Source organism: Grampus griseus, assembly GCF_964374135.1.
Source record: "Grampus griseus genome assembly, chromosome: 9".
NCBI classification, from domain to species: domain Eukaryota; kingdom Metazoa; phylum Chordata; class Mammalia; order Artiodactyla; family Delphinidae; genus Grampus; species Grampus griseus.
Genome location: NC_139003.1, coordinates 91,807,250 through 91,833,170, shown reverse-complemented (window position 1 = coordinate 91,833,170; position 25,921 = coordinate 91,807,250). Strand labels below are relative to the sequence as shown.

The window sequence follows — 25,921 nt, the reverse complement described above, 5'->3', positions numbered from 1 at the left end:
TTGGTTTGTTTACTGCTATATCCCAAGTCAAGATCATGTCCTAGAATGCGATGAAAGCTCAATAGGTATTTCTTGAGTAAATGAATAAACTTAGTAAAAAACCGAAAACAAAAATAAATAAGCCCATTTCTAGTTGAGCTGGTGTGATTCTTTTTACTGTCAGATAATGGAAACTACGTCATGTGATGGGTCTCCCCTTTGATTTATCCTCTAGTTTTAAACATTTGTCTAGGTTTCTTCTTTTTCTAATAGAGCTTTTGTCTTTCATGCTTCTTACATTACAAGCTGCTTTGAATCCTTGGAATCACACAGGCACAGCTAAATAAACACAAACCTGTAACCATGCAAATATTGTAGTATAACTGCATTGTTTTTAGGTACATTTGTCTCTAACATATCAAAGCCTTAGAGACAAATGCACCTAAAGACAATGCATATGTACTCACTGTGCACAGGAAAGGCATACAAGACCCTCCAGTCTGATTTCTTACCATCTCAGACTCCTGATCTTCACTTCAACAACAACCAAACCAACCACAGAATTCCGTAGCATCCGTGTTCCTCATTCCTCTTCTCTACACTGAATGTTCTCTGTACTTCTCTTCACTCAATGAACTACTGATTTTTTTAATTAAAATATAGTTGACTTACAATATTATATTAGTTTCAGTCATACAGCATAGCGGTTCAGTATTTTTGCAAATTATACTCCATTACAGGCTATTATAAGATAATGGCTATAATCCCCTGTGCTATACAGTATACCCTTGTTGCTTATCTATTTTATTTTACTTTTTTTTTTTAACATCTTTATCGGAGTATAATTGCTTTACAATCATGTGCTATTTTCTGCTTTATAACAAAGTGAATCAGTTATACATATACATATATCCCCACATCTCTTCCCTCTTGCATCTCCCTCCCACTCTCCCTATCCCACCCCTCTAAGTGGTCACAAAGCACTGAGCTGATCTCCCTGTGCTATGCGGCTGCTTCCCACTAGCTATCTGTTTTACATTTGGTAGTATATATATGTCCATGCCACTCTCTCACCTTGTCCCAGCTTACCCTTCCCCCTCCCCGTGTCCTCAAGTCCATTCTCTAGTAGGTCTGCGTCTTTATTCCCGTCTTGCCCCTAGGTTCTTCACGACCTTTTTTTTTGTTTTTTAGATTCCATATATATGTGTTAGCATATGGTATTTGTTTTTCTCTTTCTGACTTACTTCACTCTCTATGACAGACTCTAGGTCCATCCACCTCACTACAAATAACTCAATTTCGTTTCTTTTTATGGCTGAGTAATATTCCATTACCCAGCAATCCCACTACTGGGCATATACCCTGAGAAAACCATAATTCAAAAAGAGTCGTGTACCACAATGTTCACTGCAGCTCTATTTACAGTAGCCAGGACATGGAAGCAACCTAAGTGTGCATCGACAGATGAATGGATAAAGAAGATGTGGCACATATATGCAATGGAACATTACTCAGCTTATCTATTTTATAGAGAGAGCAGTTTGTATCTGTTAACCTCATACCCCTAGTTGGTTCCTCCCCTGTTCACTGTCCCCTTCGGTAACCACAAGTTTGTTTTCAATATCTGTGAATTTGTTTCTGTCTTGAATATACATTTATTTGTATTATTTTTTAGATTCTGCATATAAGTGGCATCATATGATATTTATCTTTCCCTGTCTTATTTCACTAAGCATAATATTCTCTAGGTCTATCCATGTTGCTGCAAATGGCATTATTTCATTCTTCTTTTGGCTCAGTAATATTCCAGTGTGAGTGTGTGTGTGTGTGTGTGTGTGTGTGTGTGTGTGCGCGCGCGCGCATGTGTGTGTGTGTGTATGTATACACATATTCTTCTTAATTCAACCATCTGTTGATTGGGTTGCTTCCATGTCTTGCCTATTGTAAACAGTGATGCTATAAACATTAGCGTGCATGTATCTTCACTCATCCATCCATCCATCATTCATTATTGAGTACCTACATTGAGCCAGCACTGCTCCAGTTCTTGGACCACATCGATGAACCAAACAAAGATGCCTATTACAGGGCTTGCCAGGCACAAACAATACATACTATAAGCACATTATATGCAGATAACCTCCTCTAGACCCCCAGGGCCAAGCATCACCATGCTGTGTCCACTCTCCGCATGCCACAGTAGGCATGACACAAAGTGCTTAAAAAGCAAGGAAAAACAAGACTCAACCATTTTTGAGATTTTTAAGGTTATGCAGAAGGTAATAAGTATTATGAACAAAGGACATAAAGGAAAGCAGGTGAGGGGGGAACTGGAGTATTGGGGCTGGCACAAGGAGGGAGTGAGGTTTGATGCTTTCTGGGAACAGAGTTTCTAGAGAACAGCCCGTGCAAAGGCCCTTGGGTAGGAGTAGGTTTAAAGAACACCAAGGAGGTCACGGGGCCTTCACAGAGGCCGACTGAATTGGAAGAGGGAAGTGTGGGGCTGAGAAAGTAAAATAAATTAGACTGAAGATGTATGTCTTAGAAGAAACTTTGGCACATGGAACTGACTGGAAGCAGAAAGGTCAGAAGCATTCATGGTTTCTGAGGGAACTAGATTCCCAAAAAAGCCACAAATCTTTAACTGTTGGAAACTTCAAGCAACCTTCAGCCCCCAAGCTTCCATAAGCTGTGCATGAACTGAGGAAGCCCCCAAAGAAAGGTATATTCCTCAACTTTCTCTTCAAATGTAGCCAAGAAAGATAACGGACAGAGGAGAATCTCCCCAGGGGTGTAGCCAAGGGCCAAGGTGAACCGTGGCCAAGGGTGTTTTCCAAGAAACGCCCACTGGAGGACCCCTCCCTCCCCCCAGGGGAGGGGACTTCTCGATGTCTGCCTCCTGGGATGTGGGGACGGCTATGGACAAATTGTGGCACATTCTTACGATGGAACAATCCTGGGAAATGAAAAGAAACTGCTGAAATCCACAGCGTGGATAAATCTCAAAAATATTATGCTGAGCATGAAAAGCCAGACACCAAAGAATACATACATGTGAATCGATTTATATGCAGTTCTAGAACAGACAAAACTAATTGATAATGACAGAAAGTAGATCAGGGCTTGCCTAGCTGGAAGGAGGACACTGACTACAAAGGGACACAAGGGAACATTTGGGGATAATGAACTGTTTTCTGTATTGATTGTGGTGGGTGGAGTTTGCATGGGTGAAAACAATTATTGAAACCCATGGGATTGTGCACTTAACATCCATGTATTTATTGCATGTAAACGGATACCTCCATGAAATCAACAACAACAACACAAACAAAAAGGCACTGTAATGTCTCTTGCACATGAAATTCCTAACCCCTAAAACGATCCCTACATACTTCAACCTCTACAGACTTTATTTTGGAGAGGCAGAGAAAACCATGCCAGGTTTCCTGCCACCGCTAAAGGCAGGAAAATCATCCTTGGCCTTGATTTTCCAACTTGCCTTTAACCTAATTGCTTTTCCCCGTTCAGGGTAAGCAGCACTTTCTAACGTATTTTTGGTCATTAATTTAAATGTTATGCTTGACTTAACTGGAATGTTCACACTTTGATATAAATCCCCTACATAGCACATTTATATTCGCCATTTACACTGCACGCAGTGATAAGTGGGTTATCTCGGCCTGTGCTATGGGAAAAAGCCTCTAACCTGAATCTTCTGTCCTAGAAGTTGACACACCTCTGCTGCCCCACTAAGCCCTTTGCTGTTGTTGTCTCTTGTGTGTAAGTTGTTTTTAATCTACATTTGCTGCCTACATCTAAAAAAGGCCAAAACTCCAACACATTTGCATGAGTTCCATAATGGGGATTTTATCTTGCCACATCAAATAACAATCTTGTTCCCACGCTAGGACAACTGCAAATTACACGTTTAGTACAGCTATCTGTGTTTTCAAATAATAAGGAAAATGGGAGACACTGATTTAAGGGAGTTTATAAAATATGTGACAGAGCAACCTTAGTCAGTTTCTTTCTTTGAGGTTTATGGTCATAATAAATCTTATGTTACAGGTATGGGTTTACTGACAGGCACCTGAAACTAAATTCTTGTGAGCACAGGACAGACAAAGGTCCCAGGAATGGAGGGACCCCGAGTAGTGACGGTGGGAGTTACCTGGAAGGGGAAAGGGCTTGCAAAGGTAAGAGAGGAGAGAACACAAAAACTACACCCACCTCGGGTAAGGACACAGGGTGTTGAGGAGTAGGTTATTTCTAGGTCTTATCTGAGTTTAGAGCATTTCTAGGCTTGCACCCCAGCCAGGACTTCCAAAGATTTCCCTTAAAATATTCAAAACCAAGACTCCAGCTTTGGCACCTCCAAATTCAGACCACAGGAGATCCACGTCATCCTGGCTCTGCCCCACCATGCCCCCCGGCCAAATTAAAGCTGATTGGACTTCAACATGGGCAGTCAAGCTCTAGTCTGACCAGGTAGACAGCCTAAAATGAAAAGGCTCAGCCTGACAGGAATGTGAGTTTTGGGGAGTTTGAATTTTAGACAGACGTGGAGATGGGGTAAAGATAGAGATGATGGAGAGAGATAGCAATGGAGAGTTCCTGAGAGGTTCACGAGTTGGGAAGATGCATGGACTCCAAGGAGACAGAATGGAACGTGAGTGAACCAAAATTGTGGGTTAGCTGAAAGTCAACCAACTTGGTAGAGAAGAGTCACAGGAGGAGGCGTGGAAGAGAGGAGACAGGTTATCAGTCACCTGGGAGCAGGGATAGGTGCCTGCCTGCTCAGAGGGGACAATGATGCAGCCTGCAGCCTGTGGGCTCACTGGCTGGACTCTGCTGGACTCTCTAATCCCCAAACCTGTCCCAGGCTCCCTGAGGCTGGGCTGCAGGGCTGTTTCTACGATTTGGTGAGATTTCTAACTCCTCACTCCTGTCTGTTTCCTTACAAGAAGACACTATAATTGATGAGACAGCAGTGCACGTCTCTCTCTCTGTCTCTCTGTCTCTCTGTGTCTCTCTCTGTCTCTCTGTCTCTCTCTGTCTCTCTCTCTGTCTCTCTCTCTGTCTCTCTGTCTCTCTCTGTCTCTGTCTCTCTCTCTCTGTCTCTCTGTCTCTCTGTCTCTCTCTGTCTCTCTCTCTCTCGTGCAGACAGGTTTCCTGCAGGGCTATGTGGTCTCTTTTTCAGGATGCAAAGTTTTTCCTGGATAAAATCTCAGAACAAGGGCTTCCCTGTGTTTTAATTATGCAAGGGAATACCTCTTGGTGTTGGGGATATACTTGTCCTGACAGAAGCGGACACGTTCTCAAATAAGTTATTCCTTTTGGTCATTATCATCATTTAGAGGCCTGGGGTGGTGAGGGAGATCAGGAGAATTAGTGACGGTGCTTATCACAGTCACATGGCTCCTGGTGACCCTAAGATGCTGGGAGTCTGGAGGACGCTGCTGGAGATAGTGGGGGAGGGCCAAATGAATTTTGAAAAAGCTCCTTGGAGCAGGCTTTCTTAAACTTGAGTGTGCATAGGAGCCTCCTTTTAAGAACGCAGATTCTGTTCAGGGTGTCTGGGATGGAGCCTTGGTAAGATGCTGATGCCGCTGGTCTGGGGACCATGCACAGAGAAGGAGACTGAGATGGGACCCCCGCTGCCTGAGCAGAGAGGAGCTGCTCTCGTGTAACGTGTCAGTAGTGCTCATTAAAATACATGCAGGGATCACGGCCTCCGAGGCTCTGAGAGCTATTCCATGTCACTTGATACGGAACATAAATGAACCGGCTCTCAAGCCCTTTAGTAAAGAGGAAGATACTTGAAAATTTATTCCTGGGATTCCAAGCCATTAAGAAACTGATGCCATTTTTTTTGTTGTTGTTCTTAGCAAAATTGTGGCTTTTGAGCTAGAAGGATGCATAGGTTGAAGGACTGGGCAGGAAAGTTGGGGAATAATCAAAGACAATTCCAGTTGGCAGACTTATTTCGTGAATAAAATCTTAATGCTTCACAATGAGGAAAAGGGGAACCATCCAGAACTAAGTGCCTCCTATGGAAACAGGTCCTACTTCAGAAGTGTTGAACATTCAGTCCCTCCCCCTCACACTGACGAATCAAATCTGTCTTGTAAAATCACGCGAGAAGGTGGGCTAGCTATTATATAGGTGGGCAGACTTACTGGTTGTTTTAAAAGATTCTTAAAAGCCTTGGACCGAGGTTCCATTTTCATTGTCTAGAAGCAGGCCATGGGGAGGGGGCAGAGCATTCTACCCTGCCGGTTGTATAAATTTGTGTAAGGACTCCTTCTCAGGTATTATAACCCATTTACAGGAACACCACCCTTGAAAAAGGATGAGACTCAAGGACTCCTAGGACTGGCTCAGTCTCAAAGTCAATCAGGACCCCTGCAGATGACTTCCTGGCCACCCGCCATCACCCACCATCCTGAGTCCCACTACCTTCCATGACATAACCTGGGGAGCTACACAAGCTGCAGACGCGGCCAAGGGGATTGTTAAGGGCCACAGTAGGTTTCTGAAAGGCGGTGAGATCATCCTCGGGTTGTGTGCTGGCCAAAAAGATGACGGATCAGCATTGTCCTTCAGGTGGCAGACACTGATCTTGGACACCTTGCAGAGATGAGACGTTTCGCTGATTCCCATCCTTATTGCCCTTGGAATTTTTGCAGGATGACCATCTCTTTCCAGTTTGTCTGGGACTTTGCTGGTTTCAACGGTGAAAGTTACAGGCCCCAGGAAAACCCCCAGTCCCTGGCAAACCAGGATGGCTGGTCCCTTTTCAGACTAAGGAGGTCTGGGTGGTGAAGAACTTATGTGGGAAGATATGAAAGGAACAAAAAGCTGAAGGAAACTGGAAGGGAGAAATTTCCTGGACCGTAACAGTAATTTAGGAGTTGGGATTCATTCATAAGGATATCAAAGAAAAAAGGTGTTTGGAGGAAGAGCTTGAGGGTTAAGAATAACTAGGAAGGCTTTTCCTATAACTGACTGACTTGCAGCTGGGAGGTGTTTTCGTAATGACCTCCTGACTTGCCTCCAGCATCATTGAAATTTCAAAGATGGAGACAAAGGGAGAAATAGCCCCTTGTGCTTGTGTAGTAGACAAGAGCTTGACCATCAATTCCAATACTCTTCTGAAGATGAGGCCAATAGGGAAATTGTGTGAGAAGCACCAGGGGATTAAAAAGAGCTAGTACTCTTACTGAAACTACTTACTCAGGATACCAATATTAGGATTCATTTTCTGAAACCAAAGTGCCAAAAAAAGAACCAGATTCCAAACTATAAACTAATACCAAATTTGATATTTTTTTAAAAAAGAGAGAAAATTTTGATGGAAGTCCACACTGGACCAGTCACTCATGTTGAACCCTTAAAAATAATCAGGTACTAAAATCCTAAGAACACCAAACCTTAATAAAGAGATAACAAACCTGGACTTTTGGACTCTGTCTTTGGCATCCACTTTAACCAAGCAGGACTAATTCATGACCTAGGAGCTCTGTGAGCTCATGTTTATTTATAACATTCAATATTCCCATAAGGGCAAATGTTCCAAATGGAAGCCTGCATTTTGATAATGCCCGTTTCTTCATTAAGATTTCATCATCCACCTACATTAAAAAGCCTCTCCCTACATTTTGTTGCTTTTGCTTTCACCTTGTTTATTCCTGCCTTATTTGCTTAATCTTGAGATCCTGGTTTCCCAGGCACTCTCAGATTTGAAACTAGCAAAGTTTGTGCATTAGCGTGTCCCAGGCATGCATGATTTATGAATGGCAGGTTTCTTGGCACAACTTAATGGTATAAGAGAGACTTTGTTTTAAACATTAAAGTGAAAGTCAAGAAGTGGCAACAATGGGTGGGATATTAAAACATAGGGCGTGTAAAGAAGTTTGGGTCAAGAGTTAACCAGGTCTTACTTGGTCTATTCCTTAATCTATGGACTGACACTCTGACCATTTTAATAGGTTATAAGGAGCCCTGACTTATGACCAACTAAAAAAGTACTTTAAATTGTTATTATGAAAACTTGCCCAACCAAACTCTCACTCTGTAAAAAAAAAAAAAAAAAAAAATTTAATTGCTAACATTTATATCACTGGAGAAAACAACCTCTTTGACCAGTCCTAAATAAATTTGTCTTCCCTTTTTTTAGGCACCCTCATCATATTCAAGCTCTTTCTCCATCATAATAGTTCTTCCTCTGACAGTCTTTTGTAATCAGTCTATCAGTCAGTGTTACCAAATCTTTTAAAGAAAAGTTAAAACCTTCGTGATATCAAGAGAACTACTCTTCCTGAGTAGAGTCCAACTCTTATTATATGCCCATGATTACATAAGATAAGAGCTCTATATATGTCTATTTTTCTCATTACAAAATATGACCTCAAATAACATAAATTTTGTTTAATAATTATAACTAAAATATACTTAGTAAGAAAAATAATAAGTTAATTATTCCAAATGATACCTTGTATTTGAAATGTTCCAAACACTTCACACACAAACAAGCAATGTCTAACCTTTCTTTGCAGATGGCTAAAGTGAAGAACTCATTAGATTATAATTCAGGTCCTCAAATAACATCACAATCATTTTACATCTAAGTTTTTGATGTGTCATGCAATGATTGCTCATAAATGCTTCCAGAAGACCTGAAAGGTTTCAAGTCAATATTAAGACATGAGGACTGATAAAGCCCATGGCTTGAGCAAACTCAGGGTTCACAGACACCTTGAAAACTTTGCTTCCTACATAAGCCTTTCATAGCCTTTATGGTGGAAGCAGCTCTGAACTACATTCAACATTCAGGGCACTTGTCCACTTCAGAGAGCACGGGCCAGTGGATGGAGCCCTACGTGACACAGAGACACGGTGGGTTACCTTGTAGAGTTTGCAGTGGCAGAGTCATAATGCCTCCGGCTGCAGCTGCCGCTACCAGCCCTTGGATGTTGGTGAGATTCGCAGTGGGCAGTGTGAGGACCAGCCCTTGCTGCCCTCCTAGCTGTCCGGCCATGCTGAAGGGGATGAGGACAGGCTGGCTGAGAGCCGGCGTGCCTCCCGGCCTCACACCGGTGACAGCAGAGGCTAACTGCTGGGCCGTCAGAAGTGGCTGCAAGGAAACACAAAATCCCAGCTCACTTTCCAGTGGAACCAAGACATGCGTTGTTAGAGCATTCTTCTTCTACTTAAGCTGGGTCAGAAAGTTCCTGAACAAGTTGCAAAGAGACATGTTCTAGTCCAGAAAAAAAAGCTTGACTTCTAGGAAAAAAATTGAAATTGTATTTCGTTAATCTTTTTGGAAAATTTCATTTGGTTTGGAAAGCTCAAATACCTTTCAAAGTAATACCCTACACATATATTATTCTTCCATGGATTTTCACTTGATCCTACTTTTATATATTTGAAACTCTCTAATTTATTCTGTTTTTCCAAAAAGAACTCATTGGAATCAGTGGAATTTATTCGTTCAAAAGAGCAATGAAATACTATTTTCATCTATTAAATTAGCAAAAATAATGCAAAAGACTTATGCAACGCTGGTAAGTCTGTAGTGACACCATTATATGGATTTAGGACAGGCGGACTGGCATAAACCTTTTGGAAAGCAGAATCCGTATCAAAGGCTACAGAAATATTCATCCCCTTTTGACTTAGAATATACTCCTGGGGTATGCTTCTGAAGACACCATTTTTTAAAAAAATATAAATGAATGAAAATATACATTACATTTTAAAATACATAAATGTTGAAAAACAGTTTGTTATATTGATAGTACTAAACTTGGTAAGATATTATGTAGTCTTTAAAATGGATCATTCTGACACATCTAGAAAAACAGAAAATGTTTATAAGAATATATAAAATTAACTGGATAATAATTAAGCAAGTGATGATGATCAAATCATTATTAAATGGTAAAATTATATATGTATAATGACAAGATCTAAAAAGGAATATAAAAAAACAGAAATATTTGATGTGGATAAATTTGAAAAGCTTTAAACAATGTCTTTTGTTATTACACTAACATTCTTTGCCCTGTTAAAATGACATTAAAAACACATGTTTACATCCACTATCCAGTAGCCATTGTTTGATATGGAAAGGCAGCCACATAGGTGTGCACTTCTGGGCACTAGATGTATCTGAGCTCAGGTATGAGCTCAGGTGGGGGTCTTCAGGATGATGTAGGAAGGATTCCTTGTCCAACCAGGCCAGATGACTGAAAGGGTCACTGATCTTAGCATCCTTCATCCGGGACTTTCATTGCACCCCTGCAGGAGCCATTTAAGATCTAATCCCATGCCCATTTTTCTTCTAGAGGAGCCGATAAAAAACTCTCATTGGGGAGTTTCAACTTTTTTAACACAGAATGATTCTATAAAGTAAGAGGTAACTCAGTGTAGGTATAGTACAAAGCCCAATATTTAATAGCCAGGCACTATTTTAATGTGTATGAACTCCGATGTCCTATCAATGACATACTGAGTTAGTTACTTGTCCAAAGTCACATATCCAGAGGGGTGGGGGGATTCCGATCCAGCCAGGCTGCTCCAGAGCCCATGTTTTACTCCCTCTCAATACACAGAACAGATTTGGAGAAGGGGGTGGCTTTATTTGAAGAATGGGGGATGGCTGAGTCATAAGCTTCAGATTGCTGGCATCATATCACTGCCAGTAGTGCTACCATGATGAAAGGGAAGGCAAATGGGCAGTCTTCAGACTGTATGCAGGCCACACATGTGGATGGTGGGGCCTGCAGCATTTTTTTAATTGAATTCATGGGCTTACAGCAGGGCATCCACTGTCCACTTTGTCCCAGTGTCCCCTGCTTCTCACTGTCTGGGTCTGTCGTGCTATGTTTCTAACCTGGAGGCATTGGAGTTTGTCACCCCTGCTATGTTCACACACACACACACACACACACACACACAATGTCACGAGCATGAAATTAGAAAGGGCATGGCCTTCAGAAGCTGGTTTCTGAGATGCCCAGTCAAACTCCCTCTAAGTCTCCATAAGAGATCAGGCATCAACCCAAGCTTTCTGTCTGAAGCACAGAGGCATTCGTGCTCTGAGATGGACTTTGGAATCTGAGGCCATAGGGAGACTTGGCGGGGGCTGGAACAAGAAAGTCAAGACCAACTCAAGCTCTAAACTTGGGTTTTCAAGCCTGCAACTGATGACCCCTAAAGTGCTGAAAGTGATTAATTTCCTGGAATCACAATGACAACCAAAGAGAGAGAAAGGCTCAAGGATCAGCTTCTTTTTCTATAAAAGTGGGTGAACTCTGAGAACTTCACACTAAATGACAGAGGTTTAAAAAAAAAAAAAAAAAGCCCAGCCTTTTACAATTGTGTTGTACATCTCCATATAACCATACCAGGCTGCAAAAAACAAATACTGGACTTTAAAAAACAATGAATGTATTTCTTTATTAATGCAGGAGCTATATATGATGTACAGTATTGTCAAACCCAATAAGCTGAACTTGCATTAAAATTGCATTAACTTTTTTGTATTAAATCACATCTTGTATTTCAAAAACGGCTATAGTAAGGTTGAAATAACTTAATTTTCTTCACACTCCAGTCATTAAAGTTTTACTTTCCAGAAAACTGCATGATAACCAAAAGCACAATTATAGTGGGTTTTAAGAAGAAAAAATGTTTCCAAATTATTAAAACCAACATTCCCTTTAAAAAGAGAGAAGAGGGGGCTTCCCTGGTGGCGCAGTGGTTGAGAGTCCGCCTGCCGATGCGGGGGACACGGGTTCGTGCCCTGGTCCAGGAAGATCCCACATGCCGCGGAGCGGCTGGGCCCGTGAGCCATGGCCGCTGAGCCTGCGCGTCTGGAGCCTGTGCTCCGCAACGGGAGAGGCCACAGCAGTGAGAGGCCCGTGTACCGCAAAAAATAAATAAATAAATAAATAAAAAGAGAGAAGAGTTCTGCTAACATTTTTTTTCTTGATGGTATTTAATAAATAATGTAGCCATATAGTTTCCCATACAAAAATTTATCACCGTCTTTGCTCTGTTGGAGTTAATTGGTTTTAACTCACTATTATTTATTTGGTTATTTATATGGTTAAACCATCCTACATGCAGCAGTTGAGAGATAACTGACCTGTGGCCCAACCGGGAACGGGAGGTGGGTCTGACTGGCCTGCTGTTGTTCAGGGGTGCCTGGGTCTGACAGCGCCGGGTTTCCTCTGGCCCCTGGAATTCAAAAGAGAAACGCACCCTTAATATAAGATCCAGAATGGGAACTGCCCATGACCCCATTTTCCTGTGATGTCACATAGCATTAAGGCACAGATGATATGCCAGAGTGCTTTACCAATAGCCCCAGTGCTCAAATCACTTGTCAACTGCATACATTATGCTAACGGACGTTTGGGATGGACCAAGTCATTCTAGGAGGGAGAAGGCTGTGACAGCAGAGAAAGTGACACCATCATCAGTCGCACTAATAGGCTTGCATTATACATCAGTTTGCAGAGGGTGTGCCAACATGGCCCCGGTGTGGGAAACTGCATCCTTTATGCATAGGCGGGCAACAGCTAATCTAATTTCCCAAAGCCAGAGAAAGCGCGATCTCAGACACGACCAAGCACATCTATATTATCCCTTCATATGGCTTCGTACCCTTAAGCCCTTTCTCCATACACACTTCAGGTACCGAATCTTATGGATGAGTTTTCCTAAAAACAAAGACTTTTTCTTTTCTTTTGTTAAAAATTGAAGTATAGTTGATTTACTTTGTCATGTTAGTTTCAGGTGTACAGCACAATGATTCAGTTATACATACATATATATATATATACACACACATTCTTTTTCAGATTTTTTTCCCTTATAGGTTATTACAAAATACTGAGTAGAGTTCCCTGTGCTCTACGGTAGGTCCTTGTTGGTGGCTCCTTATGTCCTAAAAAACACATGCATCTCCCTAAGCAAATTTCCTGGGTGCTAACTTACCCCCACACTACCCCCAGGGATCCCCCCTGTGGTGAGCATAGACAATAATGTACTTCCTTTGCTAGAATCCTGTTGGATGCTAAAGCGTGAAAAATGAAATTCCACCAAAACAGCAGACCTTTCAAACTTTCTTAAACATTATTGTTTCTCTGTGTGTGCTCATGTGCTTTGTTTCAGGACAAACCATAGAAGGTGATACAGTGGCAGTAACAATAAATATATAAATAAATAAGAAGCAAACAAAGCTAGCAGCCATCTTTGAGGGGTCTTAGTTGGTAGCTTTTGTTTTCTTGGTGATTGAAATCTAATTCCAAGCCATCCTTAACAAGATCCTCTTTCCTGATGTTTGTCCTATGAATAGCAAGTGGAAGACAATTCAAACCTTGTTTACTGGCGTGCCATGGATGACCAAGAAAAAAAGATATGATTCTGTCACACTTATAAATTTTAAAGAAGGTATTATTAGCTCATTTAAAAAAAATTCTTCTATATATTCTCCAAAGGGACAGACTTATAAATAATGGAAATGTGGAGAAAAACACTTCAGCACATTAAGCTACAAATAAAATTGACTGCTACATATTATTCAATTGACTTCTATCTCCACAGCCGCGTGTCAATCATAACAGCATTTTATAATAGGATTAAGCAATAAATGTGCAAAGCCATTATGCAGAAATCTGAAAATCTGATTAATTTGTAATATTTTTTTGTGCCGAAAGTCAAGAATGGACATTGCTTGGGGAGTACTTACAAGCATTCTATTGAAATTTCTAAATTGATTTGGAACAAACTAATAAAAACACAGACTTGCTGACATTTTATAAAGTGAATTCTGTCAAAATACGTTTGGCATTTTAATGATCGCTGTCATTTAATAACAAGGGTAAGATGGCCCATCATAAGATGCCCACAATTTTCCCATAATATGCAGGAGACCTTTCTTCTAAATTTTTTATATTTGATTTATTTATCATGCTTGAGTAGCAGGGCATTTTAAACTGGGAGGTGCATTATGCAGTGTAAATCTCACAACTTCAGTTCTTACAGACCCAAGTCCTATTTTGCCTTAGAATTCTCAAAAGAGTTTTACTTTTATAGAGCTAACCAGGTCCCAAAGTGATCTTTTGGTCAGTTAACGTAAATTCTCAAATGGTTAAAAATCTGCTTTGGTTTAGTTTATGAAAATGTTTTAAAAAAATTGGTTTGTTCTTTATGCTTGCCAGACATGGATTTTTATGTCTGACTGTGAAAAACTTTGACAATGCATAGAGAAAGAAAAATCTTTTTACACAATTAAAAAACATATATCTTAATCAAAAAAATTTTTTATACTATGCCAGGCCCTTCTGTCTCATACTTCTTTCATGCATACCAGGCTCACTTTTTGATTCTGTTCCTAATGACACATCATGGTAATGTTTGGGATCTGTCCCATCCAGGCACTGTGTCAACAAGATTGTGTCTTTGTTACCTGTAACTTGACACAGTTTACATTTGCTTACATTTTATTCTCTGTTGCTGGAGGCTCTCACCAGTGCACAGCAGCTTGTTTTGAGGCTGGTTATCCTCAAAAACCATGTTCAGTGCAGTCCAGGGCAATTCTACACAATTTCATGTGTAAAATGAAGTCTTTCACAGGCTCTAGAGGAGATTATGTATGCTCTCCTGCCTGGATCAAAAAGTAATGTTTCTTCTTAATGCACATCTCCATTTTCCCCAAACACATGTATCACACTTAACCTTGTAAGACCATAAACTAATCTGTCTGGGTCATAAGGCGGCTCCCAAATCAGGGGCCTTCTCAGAGCCAGAAGGGGGATCCAGTAATCAGAATGAATAAATGACATTGGCTAAGAGTTTCAGAGAGCTCTGAAGCAGCACTCAGCCGTAAGTTAGCAGAGAATTTGAGGTTAGGTACAGGCACAAATACGAAAATGTGAACTTAAGTGGGTTGGGCAGGTTCCTCCTGATCAGGGTCCTAGGAAATATGCTAGGAGATCAAGGAGATCAAGGAAGCCTAGAAAGCTCTCTGTGGCCTGTTCTGAATTTAAGAGTCTAGGCTTTTCAGGCAGCAACTGTGAGCTCCTGTGTTCACTGGTTTACTGCTTTATGCCCAGTTCTTAATGTAGGCATCATTCACGTTGATTGAATATTCACTCAATGGAAATAGAGGTTGTGCTTTTAATTGGGGGCTGGTATAATTCCTTTAAAATAGGTATGGGCATCCACTTCACTAGTTACTCTTATTTAGCATAAACTTTGGAAATTATCTCTAAATTATTAGCTTCTTAGCAAATTCGACTGTAATTCTGATCTTTTGGTTTTTTTAAAAATTTTTATTGGAGTATAGTTGATTTACTCCAATGTGTTAGTTTCAGGTGTACAGCAAAGTGAATCAGTTATACATATACATATATCCACTCTTTTTTAGATTCTTTTCCCATATAAGTCATTACAGAGTACTGAGTAGAGTTCCCTGTGCTATATAGTAGGTCCTTATTAGTTATCTATTCCAATTTAGATATTAAAAGCAGTTTGGTGTACAGGTTAAAAGCAAGCACTCTTAAATTTGAAACTTTCCTTGCATTGAGATTTAGCCCTGCCCCTTAACTAGTTGGGTGAACTTGGGCTGGTTTTCCAGTTTACTTATATATACACTAGCTTCCTCTTGTAAAAACCCGGGAAAATAACTATGTCATTCATAGGGTTGCTATGGTGAGGATTAAATGAGCACATATATTTGTAAATGTCTTGGAACAGTGCATGCTTGTCACAAAAGTGCTCTTTCTCTTGACTACCATTAGTTAAAAAGATTTAATTTATATTTAATACAATATTTAGCATTATTTGATTTGCCCATCATATTTACCTGCCCCAAGTAACTCAACACAAACGCCCATGGCGATGTGTGTTGTCCGTGTTTCCTCACACACCACCCTAACTGTGTGCTCTGTACCATCTGATAAATGTTTGGATCTGAACTAAATGGTCAGGTCTTTAAAGAGCCTCTGAAGTGAGATGTGCACGGATAATCCTTCCTTTAGTCCCTGGTAGCATGACCAGGTAATATGGCACAAAGATACTGGCAATTTGCTCCCAAGTTCTCACCCAGACCATAGCTTAGACCAGCAGCTCTTACCCAGGCCTATGAATCAGAATGGTCTGTGGCGCTTCCTGAACACACAGAGGTTCACATCCCTCATGAGGCTACTTTCAGAGCATCCAGAGGGTGGCTCATGTGTACGTTTTATAAAACTCCACTGGTGATAGAAGACCATGGGGAAAAAACAGTGGCTTACATGCTGCTCAGGCAAGTATGAATCTCCTCTGCACTGAGGATGCCATGTACAATTAGTTTTACGACAGCAGATGGGTCATCAGCCAGCATTACTCCCTTGGCCCTCCAAGCTCCTCTACCTGGAGCATTCTTCCATCGTAATCCTGGTGGCCTTCTAGTTCAGCAATCTATGTCAGATGCATCTATTTTGTAATATTCACAGGTACTTCAAGGAGTAAAAACTGATTTTAAAAGGGATCGTAAGGACTTCCCTGGCGGCCCAGTGGTTAAGACTCTGAGCTTCCACTGCAGGGGGCTCGGGTTCAATTCCTTGTCGGGGAAGTTCCAAATGCTGCTCGATGCAGCCAAAAATAAATAAATAAAAGGGATCATTAATAAATTTAAAATAGCTACATTACATTTATTTCTTTTCTCGCTTTATCAGTAGCAATTAATGAACGTTGTTGGCTGAAAAGTAAATGTATTAGTCTTCTATAACGTTTACAGTTTTGGATCTTCATTCAGTTTTTTTCCATTATCAAAATGTATTAATGGGTTTTAATATTTTTTTAATAAATTTATTTATTTGTTTATTTATTTTTGGCTGTGTTGGGTCTTCGTTGCTACGTGTGGGCTTTCTCTAGTTGTGGTGAGCAGGGGCTACTCTTCGTTGCGGTGCGTGGGCTTCAGGAGTTGTGGCACGTGGGCTCAGTAGTTGTGGCTCACGGGCTCTAGAGTGCAGGCTCAGTAGTTGTGGTGCATGGGCTTAGTTGCTCCACAGCATGTGGGATCTTCCCGGACCAGGGCTCAAACCCGTATCCCCTGCATTGGCAGGTGGATTCTTAACCACTGCGCCGCCAGGGAAGCCCTGGGCTTTAATTTTTGAGTGCTTAATTTAAAAGTAAATAATAAGATGACCAAGAAATTAAAATAAATAAAATAAAATAAAGTAGCTATATAATAGAAGTCACTTCTGTAAACACAGGGACCCCTGATAGAAGTCTGCTAAGGAAAGGATAAGTCATAAATGTTGGAGACACTGAAAGAGTGATTAGGAGTTCAGCTGGTACACTGCAATGAAACTTAATTTTAATTGCTAAAATGCCTGCTTGTCAGAGCATTGGTTCATTCGACACCATCTTTCCAGTGTTGATCCTGTATGCAAAATCTGCAAATCTGCTGGCGGCTCTCTCTGCTCTGGAGAGCCTGAACTATCTAGGTAGCCGGCGTGGGGGCACTGATACCCTAGGCCCCTGCTCCTCTCTTTAGTAACTTCCTGATTGGGGGAGCCTCTGAAGTTGCACCCTGCCCCCCACCAAGTCAAGGTCAGAGTTCCTGAATGACCATCACTGCATTCCTCATAGTAAGTTAGTTTTCCTTTGCAAATTAAAACAATTTTCTTTTTGTATAAGAGTTTTGGATTAACTGAGGCAAACAAGACTCAGTACCTCTTAGCAACTCTAAGAGTGAAACAGATGTGCACTCCAGGATAGAGTTTTAAATGCGACCCCCTCCACCATTACCCCGTGCCCACACCTGTCTTTTTGGAGTTGACTCTTCCAAATAAGTCATTTTAAGAAACAAAGAGAACATTTTTAATCCTGAGAGGGCATACTCCTTTCTGGATCCTTACCCCATTGCCTTTGCAAAGAGGATATAAGGGCTGGGGCAGATTGAGGAGAAAACAGACTTGCACATATGAATGGCTCATCGGAATACACCAGTTCCACTTTCAGTTGGCCATCCTCCAATATTCAGTGCATGAGATTCCCTCATTAACGACCAATGCATTTTTAACAAATGGATTCTTCAGAGGGAGAGTTTGGGTTTCTGTCCACTATGCATTAGCACAAACGATCACAAGAAGGTCACAGGGATCCCTCAGCTTTTTCTGGTATCTATACCTTTCCTACCCACTGTTTGCTGTTTTCACTGGGGAGTGAGGTGAGGCAGAGGTTGCTTATTATAAGATGGACAGTTGAATGCATTATTATTTCATGTTGGGCATGTGAACCCAGCTAAGTGGGGCAGAAGACCCCTCTAAATTAAACTTCCCTTTCTTTCAATTTCTTCAAGATTACTAAATGCCAAGGAGGGGGTGGAGGTGTCCATAAAAATCTTTTCAAAGTCATTGCCACTGTCTGCCATTTTTTATTGCCCGTTGAGATTTCTTTATGATACTGGCCACACATGTATTTACGTCCAGAACACTATACAGACCCCTGGTGGAATTGGAGACTCTAAAGAGATAAGCCACACTTGAAAATTAAACATTCATTAATTAACTTAGGGTTTGTGCATTTTTGCAAGTTCTGTTGTCAAGTACTTGTAACCTCACCCATTGAGGCCTGTAGAACAGTAAGTGTCTGATGACATTAATGGGAAGAATGGATTCCTTTATTCTTCTAGCAGGTGACTTATCTGGCCTTTGATGGAGGGAAATCCAGTTATCTTTGAGTGAGGGATCTAGGTCCTCAGTGGTTTTATTTTATTTTTTCTTCGGTGGTTTTAAATGCTGATCTTTATTTAAAGGCTGTACATAAGCATTAAAAGTCAAAGGGAGATTCGAGATATCTAGATAAAGCAGAACAAGAAACCCCCAAAATCCTTTATTTGGACTTGATTATCTGAAGGTGTTTTTGTAATATCTACCAAAATTATTCAGCATTTGCTTCAGCCCTCCATGTAGACTTAGTCTATGTGTGCTCTGGAAACCTTTAAAGACGTTTTTTTCTCTCAATATTTCCTATATCTCCCTTCAGTCTTCCTCCAGCAATTTTTTATCATTTGTTTTCACATCCATCTCATAAAAGCAGAGCTGAACTCCTGTGATATCCAGGCCAATAAAGTTCTCAATTTCTGTAAATGCTTCCTCTCAGAAAAGAGATGAAAAAAGAGACAGTCATCAAATATACTTAAGCAAAATTCCACGACACACTGTTGGCATGCGGAGAGCTTTGGGGTCCGCATCAATGCTTGAGCACTGCTGTGTCTACAAGAGTATAAATTCTTTCAGGGCAAAGATTCTTTCTCACTCACCTTTGTATCTCCTGCAGGTCAGCTCTGGGCCTTGGCGTGTGTGTATGTATGCATATATGTGTGTACGTATATATTATGTATGTACGTTGTTGTTTAGGTAAGTTTGTTCTTATAATGTTGGAGATGTGTATCAGAGTGTGCTGAAACAATTTAGAAACAGATTTTAAACCACCTGAAAATGATTTGTCTCATTTTTAAAATGCCCTTCTTGATCTAAGAAGCTTTGCTAATATCAACACACTTCTCCCAGGAAATGGACACTTCCTCTGACAAGGTCATTGCTAGGGGCCACGTTCAACACTGCACTGCATCCAGGGATGAAGTCCTTGCTGTCAGCCTACTGATAGGACCTTGCTACGGGCCCCCTGGACACAAAGGTCGTGTAGACCCTGTGTTTTTATGCCCATGCAGGGAGCTTGATTCTACGCTTCATCTATGCTCAAATTTACATGAGGGCTGGCTACATAATTTATGGGGCTCAGTGCCAAATGCAAGTGCAAGTCCCTAACGTGGGGCTGGGAAGTCAATATCCCCCTTCCCCAGGGCTGCTGCCTTAATCCACGGCAGATGGGTGGACTCGAGGGATTGCAGCCTCCTTGCTGGGCTGCGCTGGACACCTGGTTGGGATGAGTTGCGTGCTGATTCTATGACTCTCTCTGCACCTGAGTCTAGAACACTGAGAAGGGCAGAAGGGAGAAGGTGACAGCTGCACTCCAGCTTCTGGGGGTCCTGGGGCACCCAGGGCAGAGAGCAGGTGGCTGAGAATTGCCCTGTCCTGAGAGGTAGGGAGGTAGTGACTGGACCGCCAGAGGCTCCAAGCCTCCCTGCCTCTGACCCCACGCTCTTGTCGTCCCATTGGACTTGACCCACAAAACACAATTTCAAATATAAATTATTAAGAATCTCAAGATGGTGACCTCAGAGCCTTAAATTCCAAACATGGGACCCTGCTGGGTGGCGAGCCCTGTGTGCCTGCAGTGGTTGATGGCCCATGAAGCAGGCCCTGCGCAAGGGACCTTCTCATCAAGGGTCCTCAAGTTTTAAAAATTGCACGTAAACCTACAACTCTTTGAGAGCCATCTTCCAAATCAGTGTAAATTCTGATAAGAGTGTTTATATCTATAGATGAATTTAGACATGGCTTGTTTTCCCCAACAAGAAACCAAACTTACAAATCATCATGTTATTATCAGTGACCACATTTGCTGGAAAAGTAAGATAAAATTTTGTTTTGTTTTCTATCCATTCTCAGTTACCTGTCCCTAAAATGGGGAGACAAGGCATGAATTCCTTAAAAGAAAAATCATAGAAAAGATGTCTTTTCTTTCAGTTGTAGACCTAATTTACTAACAATGTTACACTTTCACTAACAATAAACACAGATTTTTTTCCCTCCTGACCAGCTGCCAAGTTTGACAACAAAGGGATGAGATCAAGACACTCTCAGGTGGAATAACGGACCTAGTTTTAAGGTCCTCTCAATTTACCTACCCATGGTAAAACATGCAAGAATTACTGAGAACTGACTTTAAATATGCTTGAAAAACGGTCAAAGCTGATAACTAATCTGCTTTAAAATTGTGTGTGTGTGTGTGTGTGTGTGTGCGCGTGTGTGTGCACGTGTGTGTGTTGGGGTAGGAGGATGAGGCGGAAGGGAGGGGAACTAGTCCATTTTTTCTTACCTTCGTTATAGTAACAGGGGTGACAAGCTGTAGGGTAGAGGTCTCTGTGATTCTTTTTGCAATAGCCCAGCCTCCAGCCTCTTATAGCAACACTTGAGTTTGTATCTAATATCTGCAAGGCTCTCTTTGAGGCCCCCCAGACCTACAGAGCTGCACCATCAAAAGTCTCATTATGAGTTTTTAAACTGTTTTCAGTTTATTGAGGTTCTTAGCTGAGCAGCCCCCAATGCAGGCAGACCCCAGAGACTCTGTGGGTCCAGTTCCAGACCACCATAACAAAGCAAATAAAGTGAGTCACAAAAATTTTTTGGTTTCCCAGTACTTATAAAAGTTATGTTTACACCATACTGTAGTCTATTAAGTGTGCAATAGCATTACGTCTAAAAAAGTGTACACACCGTAATTTAAAAATACTTCTAAAAAATGCTAACCATCATCTGATAACACAGGGTAGCCACAAACCTTCAATTGTAAAAGAAAAAAAAATGCAGTAACTGTGAATCATGTTAAAGTGAAGCACAATAAAGCAAGGTGAGCCTGCAGATACCTGGACCCCAAGTCTGAGAAGGAGGTGAGGGTGAAATAGAGAGCGCTGCATCGCGGTTACATGAGCTCAAATTCCTGGCTTAGACTGAAGTCAGCTGGAAACCACAGTGATGTATGTTTCCCCTCTTCTCCAAGACCTACATGCCTTCAAAAGGTCTGAACTCTGCACAACCTTTCAGCAGCAAGGAGGCTGCTGATTTGACGTTCAGAATATGATTTAACCGTGAGCCACAATGGAAGAAATCATTATTTCAATTGGAAATGATGGCCTCTGGGTACAGTCGCTTCTGATAACATACGCGGTACAAGATCTCGGAGACCCTCAATGCAGAAAGCGTGTGGCCCTCGATCCGCGGTGACTGCGAAGAGCAGGTGATTAGATCATCACAGACTGTTAACTTTCCCAGACTTTGAGACTTCACAGGGCAGTCCAGTTAAAGAAGACCGTTAATGATCATGCGAATAGAAAGATCTCGGCATTTCATTTTGCCAAGTAAAAACATTTTTTTAAACTGCCATGCTCTCTCACGATCCTACAACAAAGGTATTTTAAAGCCTTTCTCCCATACCAAAGAATGTGTTCTCTGTTTAAAGGAAAATCCTTTAAATTGAAGCAATTCAGACTAATGAAAAACTCATTGCATCGGACTTTTTTTTTCTCCTTCTCCCTTTGCCCAGTGTCTGCTTTTTTTTTCTCTCCTTCTCCCTTTGCCCAGTGTCTGCAGAGGGACACTGGTTTGTCACAGAGCATTCAGGAGCTTCTGGTCAACCTGGTAGGATTTGAGGAATCACAGCAGCCCTCTCCTTTCACTCCTCCAGGCATAAGAAATATCTGACCAAACACTCCTAAAATGTTTCTTCTTTTGAATAAATAATTCCTATTTTGCCTATCCTTTTGTAGAGACATCAGTATAATTTTCTTTATATATAAAGTTCTATGTGCCAAGTAATACATTAATTACTTTGCATATATTATCAACCCTTACAAAAACCCTGTAAGGTGTTTATGATTATTATGTCCATTTATACAGGATACTAAGCTTTATTACTCACATACCTAGTTAGTGACAGAGATGACTATATCCCAGGCTATCCGATTGATGGAAGGCCCACATCTGCATCAGCTAGACTGCTCCACTGCTCAAATATTTTATAAGCATTCACCAAATGCTTACTATGGGCCAGACACTTTGTTTAGTATTTTGTCTACATTTTCTCATTAAATCTCCAAAGAAGCCCTGTGTTATCAGGATTATCATTCTCCTTTTACAGCTGTGGAAACTGATGTTTAAACGGCTTAAACAACTCACCGACAGTCACACAGTTAATGAACAACAGCACTGGGATTTGAACCAAATTCCATCCAACTCCAACACTTACACGACCCTAGGTATCAAATGAAATGTTCCAGGGAGACAGAACACAATAAATCCCACACCATGACAGAAATTGTATTTTGGGGATATTTTCTTCTGTACCCAGTGAACCCTGGCTCCAGAGACCTCTAGTTTTCAGGTTTGGGAGGTGGGTGATGGAAAAAGGAAAATGGAACATGATGGGAGGAGACAGGCTTCTCCTGTGCCCCACTTTTTCCCCAGCCATATCCTGACCAGTTCCTAAGAAGTAAGCACTCCGGTCTCCTTTAAAATAATGTTCGTAATGAGCAGAATGACAGCCGGATTTAGTTTAGGGTCTCCATGTGATCTCTGGACCAGCAGCATAAGCACCACTTGGGACCCTGCTAGGAAGGCAGACCTGCGGGTCTCAGCCCACCTGGGTCTCAGACCCACCGAATCAAAATCTGCATTGAAAGAAAATCCCCAGGTGATTCATACTCACAGTAAAGTGTGAAAAGCACTGGTTTTGAGTTTACAACTCTTTTCCTCCCTCCCTCCCTCCCTTCCTTCCTTTCCTCCCTTGGGTGGCATTTAAAGTGTACATGCACCTAAAACGCCCAATTTTTAGCAGACATTGGCAGTGGACTGTTACATCCTTTCTCACAAAAGTCAGGCGGGGGCAGGTGAGAATGTAGGAAAAGCAAACGTTCAAGAGGCACACTCTCAATCACAGTAATAACCCTGGAGCATGTCTCACCCCGTGCAACCCGGTGGGAGGACTCCCAGTGAAGAGGTTCACAGTGGGAAGTGCTGTTCCTACATTCTTAAAGGGAAGCATATTTATCCTTTTTAAAACACAGCAAAACTGATGCCAGATGTAGCCCAATACCCTTGCTCTGTGATTTATGATGATTTTCCTGACACTTTCTCCTTCCATACCCATATCTCTGCTTTTCCATGGTGAGGGCCCATGAAGATAAGAGTCTGGCCTCTCTATTTCAGTTATTTACCCTGAGAGTGCCACATTCTTTGCAAAAGTAGCCAGAGTGCCACTTTAAAAAGGGGGGATAAAAATTTTAAACCCCTTAAAGTTGAAATAAAATTGCATTTCTACACAGATACTCTGAAAGGGTAGAATTTGCAATCACTCTTGCATGCAACTAAAGATTGGTGAAAGTGGGGTCACTTAGAACTCGGCAAAGGACAGGAAGGAAATACCCCCAGAGGAATTACATTGCATGAAACTGTACCATCACACCTAGTGAGCAAGCCGTTACAGTAATGAAGCTTCTATGACAGCATGACAGCACAAGATTGTGCAGGAAGAAAAGGATGTCACAAACTCACTGTGTACAAAATGCCAAGTGCTGCAAAACCTTCTTTGGAGATGGGGTAATGAAACGCTGCATCTGTAATAAGATTAAGTAGATCTAGAATATAAAAACTCAGACTAATGACCCATCAATAGATTGCTGGTTAGATTTCCGCACCCCCCACCCCCACCGAGAACTGGTTATAAAAAACCAACCAGCCAAACTAGTCCAATTCATGTGTCTCTGACCATTTTTCTCTCACTTAGCCTATTTATTTCTTAGCATTACTGTAATTGAAAAAGTATCTATTGCTAAAAGATGCTATTAACTTGAGTGCATTCATAGAGTGTTCTATCACTAATAGACTTAGGTCATATTCTTTTATCCGTTTAGCAAAGCATTATTTTGTTGTCCTCTTGTTCAGAAGATTTTGTTCCGCTTAAAGTCAAATAGAACAAAAGCTTCACAGAACTTGTTCAGATTGTTTTTTTATCATTATTTTAACTCCATTATATGATAGGATCAAATGCATAGCAATTTCCATTTGTTATATTAACTTATTTTTGGATCTGTGTCAGAGCTCATTATAAAAATTATGCCTACGAAACATGACTTGCACTCAGATTATAACGGTAAGGTTCTAAGTCCAAATACTTTAAAAATCTACTTCTTGAGTTTACATTTGGCTTTAGAACGGTAGCGTCCGCATTGAAGTAGAAAACAGAGCCAACCGCTAACTCAATAGTGAAAAGGTGACATAGTGGAAGTAGCGCTGTCCAGTCAGTTAAAAATATATACCAAATCTAGGATGCTACAGATGTAAAATTCACGAATATTTTATGTTGCACTAAGAAAGAAAACAAGTTGCTAATTAAACCATGACATGACACTGATTATGACACATCCCAATTTTTATCCTAAAATTTTCCCTTTAAGATGTCACATTAAATTATGAGGAGGAAAGCTGTGTATCTCAGAATGAATAAAATACTTTAGTACTCATTGGCCTTTATATATCTATAAATTATGGCACAGAGAACAAGCAATAGCATAAACTGGAAATTTTACATTTAATCTCTAAATATCCTCAAGATTGGGTGGGTCAGACTTTTATGACTGGAATATGATAAAATGCCTTATTTAGAAGAAATAGGTTCAATCAAGAAGGGATCGGGGAGGGCTTCCCTGGTGGCGCAGTGGTTGGGAGTCCGCCTGCCGATGCAGGGGACATGGGTTCGTGCCCCGGTCCGGGAAGATCCCACATGCCGCGGAGCGGCTGGGCCCGTGAGCCATGGCCGCTGAGCCTGCGCGTCTGGAGCCTGTGCTCCGCAACGGGAGAGGCCACAACAGTGAGAGGCCCATGTACCGCAAAAAAAAAAAAAAAAATGGGGATCGGGGAAAGAAACTAACAGTTGTAGAGCATCAGTCTGGCAACAGACTAGAATATTCTACATATGTCATCTGATTTCATCTTCGTACCAGCCCCATGATATTAGAACTCAGGTCAGAAAATTTAAGTAACAGACATACATCCACAGCTGATTTTTTTTAAAGGAGGAGGAGGAAGAGGAGCTGGGATTCAAACCCTCATGTGGTCAAGTTTTGGGGTCCAAGCTGCACTGTTAGCAAATCTATGGACTGTCTGCAAATCTAAGAATGTGTAGAATGAGGAGTGTTTAGATATATCTACACGCTTCAGCCAAGGACCACCATGTAGTCGAACTTGATTTATAGACT

General features: G+C 41.3%; 1 protein-coding gene across 1 annotated transcript in view; it reads right to left on the bottom strand.

Moving 5' to 3' along the window:
• Positions 1–25,921, bottom strand: part of POU6F2 (POU class 6 homeobox 2) — a gene marked incomplete at both ends in the record, with an annotated part of 451,154 nt that overhangs the window by 240,426 nt on the left and 184,807 nt on the right. Inside the window, 2 exons of the mRNA XM_082662333.1 lie at positions 8,887–9,115; positions 12,134–12,225. Coding sequence (XP_082518459.1) covers positions 8,887–9,115; positions 12,134–12,225 — 321 coding nt within the window. The remainder of the gene's footprint in view (positions 1–8,886; positions 9,116–12,133; positions 12,226–25,921) is intronic.